Raw genomic sequence first — 14,412 nt, 5'->3', positions numbered from 1 at the left:
TTATCCCTGTTTATCTTAGGTTATTACAAAGGGCAGCAATATTTCACTTTAAGACCCTGTGTAGTGAATTATGGACAAATCTAACACAATGAGCAATAAATAAAAATTGTCTTCTTTATCTAGTCTCCTCCGTCTAAATTGCCTCATAAGTAATGAAAGTACCAAAGGACAGTGGTAACTGCTCCAAATCAAGCATTAGTTAAGAACGTGTTCAGAGGTACCTTGGGAATCGGCTTTTCAGGCACTGTGTCCATTTGAAGAACCCGCCAAGACCTTTGGGACTGCTAGCGTGACTCATCCTTCAAGGGGCAAGCAGTTATTGATTAAAAATAGGGCTTCTAGAAGAACCTTTTCTTCTGTCTGCTCTTAAATGCTCTGAAAAATACGTTCCAATGTGTATAAAGCTTCTATTTGTAGAAACACATAGGTGTGTTGCATGCATTGTTTGTTAGATACAGCATTTGGAAGGTTGCATAAACCACTCCAGCTTTGTTCATGAAAAGGAGGTGCTAAGCCATAGCAAAGGTATATTTTAAAGAGTGAGTACACGCTTTTCAAGATCCGTGTAACATGCAATCTTATCGTTGCAATTTTGAAGGTCGTTTTCGTATGTTTTCTGGCAAGCAGTCTGAACTTTCCCGGGGTCTTGAAATTAGTGGGCCAAATTCTGTACATTACACTTGTGAAATCCCGCTGACTTCAGAATTTCCCTGCGTATTTAACTGGTCACAAAAACAAATAGATGCTGAACTTAAGTAAGCCCGTTAAATAACACATGCATATCTGAGCTTCAAAGACGTCCTTCATTTGAAAGGCAGTAAAAGACGCACACCACACACTTAGTAAGTGTATCCTGAAGAGGTTGCAGAAACAAATGACAGTTTTGCATGAAATGCCCATTTCAAGTTTGTTTTTTTTCTCTGCTTCCTAGACATAGGAAGAACCGTGAAGCAGCCAGTGAACTTCTGATGAGACTGAAAGATAACCGGGATCTTCAAAAGTTTCTTCAGGATTGTCAAGAGGTAACTTACATCCCTTTGCTATTACCTCTAAAAGCTGCATCCCGCAGAAGACCATTCTTAACCCATATTTTATGAGGACTGTAATACTCAGCGTTTTGCAGTCGAGTCATCCAGTAGTGTTTAGCGTGGAGTAAACAATTCAAAAAAACACTGCCCAAAACTCTGCAAAAGTTAATCTGTTTGTTTTTTTTTTCTCATGAACTGAATTTCCTTTTGTCATCTCAGATGAAGACAGGGAAGATTGCCAAAAGCAGTGAAGATTTTCTGCTGGGGTATAAATTAATCATGTGGAATCTGGTGGGATTAGCACTGAACGCATTAAGAATTTTGCCTGCAGCTGTATATACGTGTGTGGCCGGGGGCAGGAGATTTCAAGTGATTTCTGCAAAACATTAGTCAGAAGAATAGGAGGTTAGGAATAAGAGGGGAGCAGGATTAAACTGGATAATTTTTAATGTGTTATTTATCTGATGGCTTGCACGTGTTTAAAATTGTTAAGTACTATACCATTGAAAAAAAGAAATCCCTTCCAGATTTTCTAGTGACTTACGTGGATTTGTTTACACTGAAGGCAACATTTTAAAGTTAGGAATAATCGTGTTCCTAGCATGAGGAATTAATCAAGTAATTTTCAGGTTATTACATGCAGTACTGACAGATATTAAAGAACCTTGCCTGTGATGTGCATTAAAAACTAACTGTCCTTATCTGAAGCCTGCAAAGAGACCTGACTGTGACAAAGCTGTGCTTTTAAATTCAAGAGTCAGTACATTAGCTGCACATCCTAGCCAGCTACAAGCGACTGGAAGTCACTTCAGTGTGTGAATGGAAGTGCCCTGCAGCTGAAATTTCGTACAAAACAAACAAAATGATGATCATAAAGTGGGCAAATGATGTTTACTGCTTGGTTGCCTAGATGCAGTCTGTTTTCCTGCATTGCGTAAGCTAACCATGAACTCGGCTTAAATTGTTCCTTCCTTGATAGTAAAAACATGACAGATTAGCAAAAATTCTGCTGTTATTAGCAGCAGCTTCTTCCTTCCTCTGTAACATCTCTGGCAAAAAAACGCCTCAGCTCTTGGAACTCTTCTGGCTTCTGCGTCAATGTGGTTGTGTTCCCTAGGATCTGTTTTTTCCCCATATATCATTGGAAAAAAAAAAAGGAAAACATAAAAGCTCTAATGTCTGGCTGCCTGCATGCCTTTCCTCTCAATTGTTTCTCTCCAGCGACTAAAGCATGGGTGTCTGGACAGTACAGTTCAAAGACAGAACTTAAAATACCCAAATGTTACAAATTTCTTCAGTCCTTTTTGAGATGACATTAGCCTTGACGGTAATGGAATGGTTGTTCTGAGAAGACAGCCGTAATGAGACTTAGAATTTGCATTAGTGTGATTACGAAGTGCCTACTGATACCTACGTTGGGCTGGAGGGATTGTGTGATGGAGCACTGCTGTCCTGCGGGGTGGAAGGGAGCCAAGGGAATACCTCACCCTTTGCTTTTTCATGAGTGTTGACCGTGAAGCTGACAACAGTTAGAAACAGATTTGAACCGGTCTCTGTTTCACCCGGCTGTGATCCTTTGGCTTTCCTTAGGGATGGTTTCCCATCTGTCTGTAGCTTGAGGAAGGGAAGAGTGTTTTCCGCGGTGTGCTCCTTCCCCAGGGCCGCCACTTTCCTCGTTGGTGGCTCCGCGCTGAAGCATTATTGTAAATGTGGCCTCTTGCCCCTCACTCCTTCCTGCCTCTGACTCACAGGCGAGGCAGTGAGCAGAGTCAGCGGCGCTCGAGGAGGTGGCAGGGTAATGCTCTAACAACAGCTCAGCAGTAATAAACCTTTCTTCCCGGTCACAGGTGAGGGAAAATGCAGCAGATTTTGTTGTTGTTAGTAGCCAGATGCGCTGTCACAGGTTAATCCTGGTGGGGTTGCTTTTTTTATCTGTTTCTTGCATTCATAAATATGAATGTGTTAACTAAATTGGCTGAGTGAATGAAATAAAGAGTGACGGCAGAAAATCCTGAGAAGAGGAGATGTGATAAATTTTGCCATTTAGTTTTCTCAGACTTCCTGCTCTTTCACAGCTCATCTTCAACGAGATTAAAGCTGATCTTCCCTGGAAGTGCTTAGAAGTCCCAGTACTGTCTGGGCTAATTTCTCTAGGGACGCCAGAGTGAAAGCATTTGGCAAGACTCTGCACATCGGAAGTTTTCTACCTGTTCACGGAGCGTGCCGGCAGGTTTTGTCATGCGGTGCAGACATTACACGGCAAGACAGGCTGTGTCAGCTCGGGTGTTTGCGGCGTCTGGGAAGTGCAGCAGCCCCCGGTGCTCTTTCAGCTTCCCTTGATGCTCTGCCAGATTTAAGGGGTTTTGTCTCTGCATTTCTCTTAGTTCATGCGTGGTTTTCATTGCGGAGTGTTACAGCCCTCCAGGAGCTGAGAGCAGAAACAAAATTTTGTGGTATATGGGCAAAGGATGGGAGGAAGCCTAATAGCTAGCTCTGCACTGACTTAAGGTTTTGCGGAGAAATAAATGTTAGCCAGTGTCAATCTGAGGCACTGTTTTAGGGAATTATTGTATTATTTTTTAGATCTGCTTTTGCACTGAAGATACTGAAGGTTCTAGTGACTATAGTGGTTGCAAAAACCAGTTTTAATAGTCGCCCCTTAAATTCTTTATTTGCACTTCTGTGTTATCAGAAGGAACGTAACAACATTGTGAGAGTTGGGAATGGGGGTTTTATCCTGACAGCCGCTGCCTGTGTACCTCATGTTGTCTGTGTCTCGCTTCACCCCATCTGTTAATACAGACGATGCTACCTTTCCTTGGGAGGCACTTTTAAATTCTCAGAAGACTTAATGTTGTGGCTGAGTAAAAGCAAACAATGAAAGACAAGCAGTGCAATTTGCAGAGTATAGCAGCCGTCTCCTACCCAGAAAGGCAGGAATAAAACCGCTGTGAATATTGGGTTATATAGTAGTCCTTAATGTAGCCTTTGGTTGTTAAGTAGCACAGTAGCCTGTTACAACTGTAAACTTCGCTGCCTACAGAGATCTTCATGAACATGAGCATTTTTCCGTTTAGGCTTAATAGCAAGATCAGTTGAGGAGTTTCTTTGATTGCCGTGATAAGTTTTCCCTTTTTGTGGAGCTTAACAGTGCCTTTAAGGGAGAATTTAAAAAAGGCTTGAGAATGCTAAATGCATCTGCTGTCCTGTATTCCAAGTACGTAGCGGAGAATTGGCAAGTCTCACCCATGATCTGTTACTCTTCTTGTCAGGGTGCTTCCTCAGCAGGACAGCATGTGTCGCTGAAGTGGCATTCTAGAAACAACACTTAGATTTGTCTTGACGTTTTCCACTTGGGTAGGCGACTCTAAATATACAGAAAATGGATCTTTTTCCAGATCTATTAACATTCCTGTGAATGTGTTTTTTATCCACACCTGAGGGACAGATAAAGCAGTCAGAGTCACCCTAAGAGGAAATGTGAAGTTTGCTGCTATGATCATTTTCATATTCTGTTTGCCCTTGGCAAATAAGCTGTCTTCTGAAGGATTGATTTTTCTCTAGTGTTGGTCTGGAAATTGTTCTCAATGTCTTTGTATTTGCAGAAAATCGAAATTAAATCAGTCTTGGATTTTATATAATGGGAAAAGGAAAGTCTTGAGTCCCAAAACACTACTGGAGATTGGACAAATAAATTTAGCTATGTAAAACTATATAGAGAAAAAACGATGGGGGAAAGGTACCATCTCTGTTCTTAAGACTTTTGATATGAGTAGAAATACAGAATTTCTGATGCGGAGTTTCCCTGAAAAATTTACCTTGGGGCTCTGTTTCATTCTGGAGACTGCCTTTTGCATGCCATTTCACTGGGGTGTACTTCTGCAGTGTCCTCAGGAAGTCAGTAAGGCTCCACAGGGTGATGACATTCAAGTCCTGGTCCTGAGCAGCACGTTGAGTAATGTTGCAAGGGAAAAGCATTACGAAAACCCACTGTGACCATTAAGTAGGACACATAGAATCATAGAATCATAGAATCGTTGAGGTTGGAAGGGACCTTTAAGATCATCAAGTCCAACCTTTAGCCTACCCTGACAAGAGCCACTTCTAAACCATGTCCCTCAGTGCCCCATCTACCGTTTTTTTAAACACCTCCAGGGATGGTGAATCCACCACCTCCCTGGGCAGCCTATTCCAATGTTTAATAACCCTTTCAGTGAAAAAATGTCTCCTAATATCTAATCTAAACCTCCCCTGACGTAACTTGAACCCGTTTCCCCTCGTCCTATCACTTGTCACCAGGGAGAAGAGGTCAGCCCCCATCTCTCTACAACCTCCTTTCAGGTAGTTGTAGAGGGTGATAAGGTCTCCCCTCAGCCTCCTCTTCTCCAGGCTAAACAACCCCAGCTCCCTCAGTCGTTCTTCATAAGGTTTGTCCTCCAGGCCCCTCACCAGCTTTGTAGCCCTTCTCTGGACACGCTCCAACACCTCAATGTCCCTCTTGTAGCGAGGGGCCCAAAACTGAACGCAGTACTCGAGGTGGGGCCTCACCAGTGCCGAGTACAGGGGGATGATCACTTCCCTAGTCCGGCTCACCACACTATTCCTGATACAGGCTAGGATGCTGTTGGCCTTCTTGGCCACCTGGGCACACTGCTGGCTCATATTCAGCCGGCTGTCAACCAACACTCCCAAGTCCTTTTCTGTCGAGCTGCTTTCCAGCCACTCAGCCCCAATCCTGTAGCACTGCATGGGGTTGTTGTGACCCAAGTGCAGGACCCGGCACTTGGCCTTGTTGAACCTCATACCATTGGTCTCAGCCCATCGGTCCAGCCTGTCCAGATCCCTCTGCAGAGCCAACCTACCCTCAAGCAGATCAACACGCCCGCCCAGCTTAGTGTCATCTGCGAACTTACTGAGGGTGCATTCAATCCCTTCATCCAGATCATTGATAAAGATATTAAAGAGAACCGGCCCCAGCACCGAGCCCTGGGGGACACCACTTGTGACTGGACACCAACTGGATTTAACTCCATTTACCACCACTCTCTGGGCACGGCCATCCAGCCAGTTTTTTACCCAGCGAAGAGTACACCTGTCCAGGCCATGAGCAGCCAGTTTCTCCAGGAGAATACTGTGGGAAACAGTGTCAAAAGCTTTGCAAAAATCCAAGTAGACAACATCCACAGCTTTTCCCTCATCCACTAAGTGGGTCACCTTATCATAGAAGGATATTAGGTTTGATAGGCATGACCTGCCCTTCACAAACCCATGCTGACTGGGCCTGATCACCCTGTTCTCCTGCATGTGCCGTGTAATGGCACTGAGGAGGATCTGTTCCATGACCTTCCCAGGCACCGAGGTCAGACTGACTGGCCTGTAGTTCCCCGGATCCTCCTTCCGGCCCTTCTTGTGGATGGGTGTCACATTTGCTAACCTCCAGTCAGCTGGGACCTCCCCGGTTGTCCAGGACTGCTCATAAATGATACCAAGTGGCCTGGCGAGCACCTCCGCCAGCTCTTTCAATACCCTTGGGTGGATCCCATCCGGCCCCATAGATTTGTGCACCTCCAGGTGCTGAAGCAGGTCCCTCACCATTTCCCTTTGGATTAGAGGGGCTTCATTCTGCTCCCCATCCCTGTCTTCTAGTTCAGGGGTCTGGGTGCTCAGGGAACAACTGGTCCTACTGCTGAAGACTGAGGCAAAGACTTCATTGAGTACCTCAGCCTTTTCCTCATCCTTGGTCACTATGTTGCCGGCCCCATCTACTAGAGGACAGAGATAATCCTTAGTCCTCCTCCTATTGCTAATATATTTATAGAAGCTTTTTTTGTTGTCCTTGACAACAGAAGCCAGGTTTAGCTCCAGCTGGGCTTTGGCCCTCCTGATTTTTTCCCTACATAGCTTAACTACCTCTTTGTAGTCGTCTTGAGTGGCCTACCCTTCCTTCCAGAGGCCATAGATCCTCTTTTTTTCCCTAAGTTGCAACACTAGCTCCCTGTTTAGCCAGGCCGGCCTTTTTCCCCGACGGCTTGTCTTCTGGCACATGGGGACAGCCTGCTCCTGCGCCTTTAAGACTTCCTTCTTGAAAATCATCCAGGCTTCCTGGGCTCCTTTGCCCTGGAGGACTGCCTCCCAGGGGACTTTGTCAACCAGGCTCCTGAAAAGCCCAAAGTCCGCCCTCCGGAAGTCCAAGGTAGCAGTTCTGCTGACCCCTCTCCTTGCTTCTCGCAGAATTGAAAACTCTATCATTTCATGGTCACTGTTCCCAAGACAGCCTCCAACCTTCACATCCCCCACAATGTCCCTGTTCCTCTTGCTGTTGAACTGGGTGAGACCTGTGTGTTTGATTTTGCTCATCATGGAGTTGATTCCTTTCTGCTTGAGTCATGGGTTATTTATATAATGGAGATGGATGTTTAAATTTAACTCTTGAAGAGGTGGATCCTTGTCTGAACCCTGAGTAAAAGCAGTCTCTGAATCTCACGCAACTCTTCTGTAGAGGCATCTCTTTATCCTTGATCTGGAGGTATTTTGATACTCTGCATTATTTCACACTACAAATGTTTTCACAAACACGTGTGTATTTTCCTTTTCAGCTCTCGCTCTGGATCAATGAAAAGATGCTCACAGCCCAGGATATGTCCTATGATGAGGCAAGGAACCTGCATAGCAAGTGGCTGAAGCATCAGGCATTTATGGCAGAACTTGCATCCAACAAAGAATGGCTAGAGAAGATTGAAAAGGTAACTAAAGAACGTCCAAAAATGCCCTTATCTTTGTTGAAGATGGTTACGCACAGAGATGGGATCTGTTCCTCTGCAGAATTGGTTCTTGAATCATCTCTCCAGCTAAGGCAAAAGGAAATTTCATTACTGTAGAATAAGTGGCTGTCACATTGTGTCTCCGCCTAACCCATTTTATTCCTCATTGATGTTAGGTGTTTTTTATCCAAGACATTCTCAAGAATAGTCATTGGTTAAGTTGCCAGTTTAAATTTGTCTAGTCTTTCTTATCTATCAGGAGGAAGGCATAACCTAGTTTTCATACCCAAAGCGTAAAAGGGACAAATGTTGTGATTTGAGCTAATAAGTAAAAGTACTTTGTGGGAAATAACTGAATGTAGGTGAATAACAGAATTTAGATTCCCATGGTGCCGTACTGGTTTTCATTCATTCAGGACTATAATCAGGCTGTCTTTCTCCATGCAAAATTAGTGCGTGAGGTAAAGTACAGCCAGTTTTGTCATTAATTAAGATTCACAGCTCTGTATCAAGTTACTTTGAGGCTTTAATACGCTGTGATGAGCTGTACTTTTTTTCCTGTTTCTCGTGTGCAGCTCTGGAGCATTAAGGAGGTGTGGTCTTTAGCTCTGACAGTGGGTTTCTGTTCAGTCTAAGTTAACTTAATTGCTCATTTCCTCTCCCACTTTGGCACTCTGTATCCCATTAGAGGTTTTTCTGTGGTCTGCAAATAACAGTACCGTTTAACGGGGTAATTAGAAGGCTGCTCTTAGTACTGGAAGTACTTTTTTAGTGATGCTAATACATCCTCACCCTTTGCCTCTGAAAAATCAGATTGCAGCAAAGTACCGAAGTTGTGTATGGAGCCACAGCTGACAATCACTATATTAACGTTTCCAGTGGTCACAGCTATTAAATTGTCCTGGGGTGTGAATAGAGTTCACATCTGAAAAGGTTTTTCCATAGTCAGCACCACCCAGGTGCAGAAGTAGAAGCATAATTAGAAGTAAATAAAATATTTCCAAAACTAATACAATCTTTGTAAAGGCAAAAAGATATCTTAAGTCCAAGTGCTCTGCTGGTACTGGGTACAGAGTTCCTGCCTCCCAAGGAAGATTGTTCCTCTCTGGGACTAGCATAGACCTGTGGTAATTGCTATGGCCCATTGACATCTCCATCTTCAGTCACACAGCTTAGTTTTGGTGCCATAAGCTCCCTCTCCCAGCATTACACTGGGTCTTCTTTGCTCTCGTGGTGAAATGGCCCACAGAAGCTGGACGCGCAGCTTGTTCAGCTGGAGCCCCCTCCTCCGCTGTCACTCAAGCGGCATGGGGCAGCCTGCTCCACTCCTGTTGGAGCAGTGTCCCCAGGAGCTCCCACAAAGGAACATGTGTAGGGGGGAAGAGAAAGGAGGCGTTGCCTTGCCAAGAAACCCTCTTCCTGGCAACAGAAGGGCCTGGGAGCTGATGTTCTGGAAGGAGTCACTGGATAATTGGAGATAGAAAATGAGTGGTTGATGCTGCCAGCAGATGAGGAATTCTGAGTGCTTACTAATCAGAATAATTTAACTAACGGTCTGTCTGTGAGTGCTCCTGAGGAGGTACCACTCTGTTGCACTTTGCTTTGCAGGAGGGAATGCAGCTCATTGCAGAGAAACCGGAGACTGAAGGTGTAGTGAAAGAAAAGCTGACAGGTCTCCATCAAATGTGGGAAGAGCTTGAATCCACTACCCAGACCAAAGCTCAGCGTCTCTTTGATGCAAACAAGGCGGAGCTTTTTACCCAGAGCTGTGCTGATTTGGATAAGTGGCTGAATGGTTTGGAGAGTCAAATTCAGTCGGATGACTACGGAAAAGATCTCACCAGCGTCAACATCCTGTTGAAGAAGCAGCAGGTAAACGGAGCGCAGGTTGCAGGGTGGGGAGACAGCAGATATTTGCACTCAAAGGAACAGACAGGGGATCCTTTCAGTTTAGAAAAGAATTGATTTGCTCTTATTTCTTCCTGTTGTGTCATGTATCTTTAAGAAGAAGCAGAAATACACCCAGAAACAAATCAGCTGTAAATTTCTTGATGCAATCTCTACCTTATACTGCCTTCCTTCCCCACATTAATGTCTCTATTCTGTCTCCTGCTGTAGTCCTCCAGTCACTCGTCGTTCCCTCTCTGTACGTGGCTGCCTGCCTGTGATTCAAACTTGTCCAAAGCTGGTCGGTCGCTGATTCCCTGCTGAAAGGCAGCAAGGAGTAGCAAGGGCAGCAGAGAGCAATGAAGCTCTTGCGTGCAATTAGCTGTGCTCCAGAGTTGTTCAGGGCGACTTGTGAATGGCTGATAGAAGAGATTCAGCTGTGTCGTTGGCCAAATTCACCATTTGCACGAGCAGGCGTAACTGAGGGATATCAGCAGGTGGACACAGTTGTGAATCTGTGTTTAAGCCTTGTTCCTTGCAATATGAATGCTACAATAATTATTTATCTGGTAAATCCTTACTGACCAGCATCTGTTCTTCCTACTTATGAAGCTTTTGACATACCCTAGTCGTACCAACTGCTTTTACCCCAGTTTTCAGGAGCTTTTTGCTATGTTTCTGTTTAGATGCTAGAGAATCAAATGGATGTTCGTAAGAAGGAGATAGAGGAGCTGCAAAGCCAGGCAAGGGCTTTAAGTCAAGAAGGGAAGAGTACAGATGAAGTAGATGGCAAACGCCTTATTGTAGAAAAGAAATTTTTGGAATTATTGGAACCTTTGAATGAAAGAAAGGCGAACCTGCTGGCCTCCAAAGAGATCCACCAGTTCAATCGGGATGTGGAAGATGAAATTGTGAGTATAAAACAAATCCTGTTCCCCAGACGCTAGGAAAATGTCACACCTGTTACAGAGCTATCACAGGAAGAAACCTTTCGCTTGTGTCTCTCAGTAGCATGTTTGAGTAATGCTGCTTTTTGCATCTTGTGTGCACCAGCTGCCCTAGCTGTACCTGGGGTTGCTCAGAATCAGACGTGTTCTTCTCTTACCTTTCAGTTGTGGGTCGGAGAAAGGATGCCTATAGCTACATCTACTGATCATGGACACAACCTCCAGACTGTGCAGCTACTGATAAAGAAAAATCAGGTAACTAGGTGCTGTTAGAACTCCGTACCTGTTATTTCTCCTTGGTGCTGACTAATTTAAGGAAGGAAGGGTGTGGGGTAAAATGATGGGTGTTTCGGTGGCGATGTGCTATCGGGGGGGTGGTGTGACCACTGGGTGGTGGCATGCTCAGGGAGGGGCCCAGCGTCAATTTGTCCACATGAGCTGATGGCATGTGTTTTGCTGCCCCTCTAGAGTTAGGACCTCTGACTGGCATTTCTTTTTTGTTTGGTGCAGTGTCTCATCAGTCTGCTTTTCTCCCGTCTAGACCCTTCAGAAAGAAATCCAGGGACATCAGCCTCGTATCGATGACATTTTTGAGAGGAGCAAAAACATTATCACAGAGAGTAGCCCTAATGCTGAAGCAATTCAGCAGAGACTTGCAGACTTGCAGCAGCTGTGGAATCTCCTAATCGAGGAGACAGAGAAACGCCACAAGCGCCTAGAGGAGTCTCACAGAGCACAGCAGTATTACTTTGATGCTGCCGAGGCTGAGGCATGGATGAGCGAGCAAGAGCTCTACATGATGTCAGAAGAGAAAGCCAAGGTGAGCAGCAACACAGTGACACTAATTTGGTTCTAATTGCTTAGCAAGAGGGGGGCGGGTGACATAACTTAATATGTCCCTAATGTAATGGTAACATAAACAAATTTAATTCCCCTATGAAACCTCAAGTTATTATCACGTCTTTGATAGTGTGGAGGACAGGCCTTGCCGTACTGAGTCTGAAGCATCCTCAGACTGGGAATGGCAACTGCGTGCCCTCCTTTGCTGTAAGATCAGAGTTACCAATACAGTCCAGTTAGGTCAAGTTTTCTATTAGTTTCAAATCACTGGGAACAGCATGATGCGCCTCTCTGTGAAACAGGCCTGATGGTCGTTCAGTTGATGCCAGTAGTCGTCAGCTTTTACTCCCACTGAAGTGAAATCAGAACAGCATCAGACCATGCCAAAGAGTAGGGGATCTTGTATTTTTCGAGGAGGTGTTAGAGTGCTGTATCTTATTTACATAAATATACTGCGTTCATTGCCCTGATAAAATAAAACTCGGCTTTGTATCAGTAGAACACATTCCATGGGTGTTCAGTCTTCAGTTAAAAAGGACTTGTTTTCTTTTTTATACCTAAGCAATGGAAATAAAAACGAATATTAATCATGTAATATATTAATATTACATAATGAAAAATATTTTAATGAAAAGACTTATTGACAATACCAGTAAACACTGAGAGCTGGGAGTTGTTTTTCTTAATCATTACAATGCATAGAAAGTTTTGATTGGAATTTCTCCAGGCACTTCGGTGGAGAATCCTTTGGCACGGGCTCCAAAGGATTTCTTTTCTTTTACCCAGGCTATCATTGAAAAGCCTGACAAGTGACATGCTGAAAACTATTCCATTTTTCTGAGCCCTGCGCAATCACCAGTGTTGTGTAAACACACAAAGAGCTTCATAGAAGAGGAAATTCAACATGCTTCATGTACAGCTGATGTAATCGTGTTCTGCATCACAGAGGGGTTGTTGCATTCACTCTTCGCTTGTTATTTTGCTTTCTGTGGGTACCATTTGCTGTGAACTCAACTATTAATATACCACTGTCAGAACAACTGCACTTGGGAGCAGTCCTTTATAAATCTCCTTCTGGCTACCACATAGCGCTTGCACACCAAGTTGAACTTGCTGTATGGTTTCTTCCTCTGGAGTGGGGGACTTGACTGTCGTTTTCTGTCACTGTTACAGGATGAACAGAGTGCAGTGTCCATGCTGAAGAAACACCAGATTTTGGAACAAGCTGTAGAAGACTATGCTGAAACTGTGCATCAGCTTTCAAAGACCAGCAGAACTTTAGTGGCAGATAATCACCCAGAAAGGTATTAACTGCCATTTTTAATTGGATTATGTGTTCTTTTAGTAGTTCAGTCACTTCATTAAGTTGTTCTGACACACAAAAGACTACAGCAAAGAGTCAGTACCTCAGAAGAATGTACAGAAGAAGAGGAGTTCAGCTTCATTCAGTTAAAGGTGCACGTTAGATCACTGATTTGGCCAGAGGTCAGGGTCAATATTTGCAGCTGCTGATTTCTGGATAGTACTGGACACCTTCAGTAAATATCTGTTGCCTACTTTATACTGGCTAATGGTATCGGGTCCGCCAGCACTGCTGAACCTTACAGAGGTACAGCAATCCTGAGGGACAACTGACTCTCTCAGCCAACTTTTACGTCCAGCCCCTGGGGTCATAGTCATTTATCCTTCTGCCTATAGGGCAGTGCTCGCCAAGATCTGCGTCCACTCTTTGAGATTCCAGTAGAATCAGAGGCTGAAATCTGATGCTCTAAACATGGGCACATTAAGATCTTGGTTTTGGTAAATTTATCTCAAATCTCATAAATGGCTTTCCCTATGGGAGAATTCGGGAAGCTTAAGAACTGTTTTGCTGTAAGAGCTGCAGCTAAGCAAACAGAATTCTCCATTGGCTTTGACTGCAAGGCTGATTTGACTATGAGGGTGATGTATTTAACTGCTCCGCTTCATGTATGGGAAGATAGGACTGTCTTAGGAAAGACGCTCTCTGCCTCTGGTGGAAGATTGTTATTTAACTCAAAAGCACTCTCTCGTGGTCATGATAATTTCTGATGAGAGTGGATTTCCTGACTCAGCTGACTGAATACTGGAATGACATAATCATCTTTGCAAGGCAGAGGGGAGGCAGTTTGACAGGGCTATACAGGTCAGACAAAATATAGGCAGAAGATATGGCAAGTAGGAATATTAATCACTTTTGGAAATGCTGAGTTTTAGGGAGTAAGGAACACATGGGTACTTCTGAACTTCGAAGCAGAATTTAAATGAAAATTAAATACTACTTGCCTCAACAATTCAGATCCCGCCTGTAATTTGGGGAGAAGACTCTGATTTAATCTGTGGTCAAACAAATGGGAAGCTTGGTTCCCAGCTTAACTCTCTAAAACCAGGGGGGTTATATGTCCAGCTAGTGCAGCCAACTGTGCCAGCAGAGGGTTGGCCCAGTGTGTCCGAGTCAAATCCGTGCATGCAGCGGATGTGCGTTCTGTGGATTAAATACTCCAAGAGCGATTTTTTTATTCCGTGTAGTGTTTCTTTTTTCCCCACTTAACCTTTTATTATTTTTAAAAGATGATGTGGACTCTACGCTGTCTTTTTTTTTTTTGTGTCCCAGCGAGCGTATCAGCATGCGCCAGTCCAAAGTGGATAAGCTGTATGCAGGCCTGAAGGATCTTGCTGAAGAGAGGCGGGGCAAGCTGGATGAGAGACACAGGCTGTTCCAGCTTAACCGCGAGGTGGATGATCTGGAGCAATGGATTGCTGAAAGGGAGGTGGTGGCAGGATCCCACGAGCTGGGACAGGATTACGAACATGTAACAGTAAGTTCCGTGGACGTGGCTGCACGTTGACCTTCCTTTTCTGGATGCTGCCCACAGTAGATGGTTAATATGAACGGGTGGCTGGCTTGATGGTTTGCTCAGATCAGTTTGT

At 44.4% G+C, this 14,412-nt stretch overlaps 1 protein-coding gene across 8 annotated transcripts in view; it reads left to right on the top strand.

Moving 5' to 3' along the window:
* SPTBN1 (spectrin beta, non-erythrocytic 1) overlaps positions 1-14,412 on the top strand; it is a 139,585-nt gene that overhangs the window by 106,677 nt on the left and 18,496 nt on the right. For all 8 annotated transcript variants that reach the window (XM_074578624.1, XM_074578625.1, XM_074578619.1 and 5 more), the window contains 8 exons: positions 932-1,022; positions 7,625-7,771; positions 9,398-9,661; positions 10,363-10,587; positions 10,789-10,878; positions 11,165-11,443; positions 12,637-12,767; positions 14,096-14,300. In XM_074578624.1, the coding sequence (XP_074434725.1) occupies positions 932-1,022; positions 7,625-7,771; positions 9,398-9,661; positions 10,363-10,587; positions 10,789-10,878; positions 11,165-11,443; positions 12,637-12,767; positions 14,096-14,300 (1,432 nt within the window). The remainder of the gene's footprint in view (positions 1-931; positions 1,023-7,624; positions 7,772-9,397; positions 9,662-10,362; positions 10,588-10,788; positions 10,879-11,164; positions 11,444-12,636; positions 12,768-14,095; positions 14,301-14,412) is intronic.

Source organism: Larus michahellis, chromosome 3 (assembly GCF_964199755.1).
Source record: "Larus michahellis chromosome 3, bLarMic1.1, whole genome shotgun sequence".
In the NCBI taxonomy this organism is placed as follows: domain Eukaryota; kingdom Metazoa; phylum Chordata; class Aves; order Charadriiformes; family Laridae; genus Larus; species Larus michahellis.
This window is presented reverse-complemented; position numbering and strand designations above follow the sequence as displayed.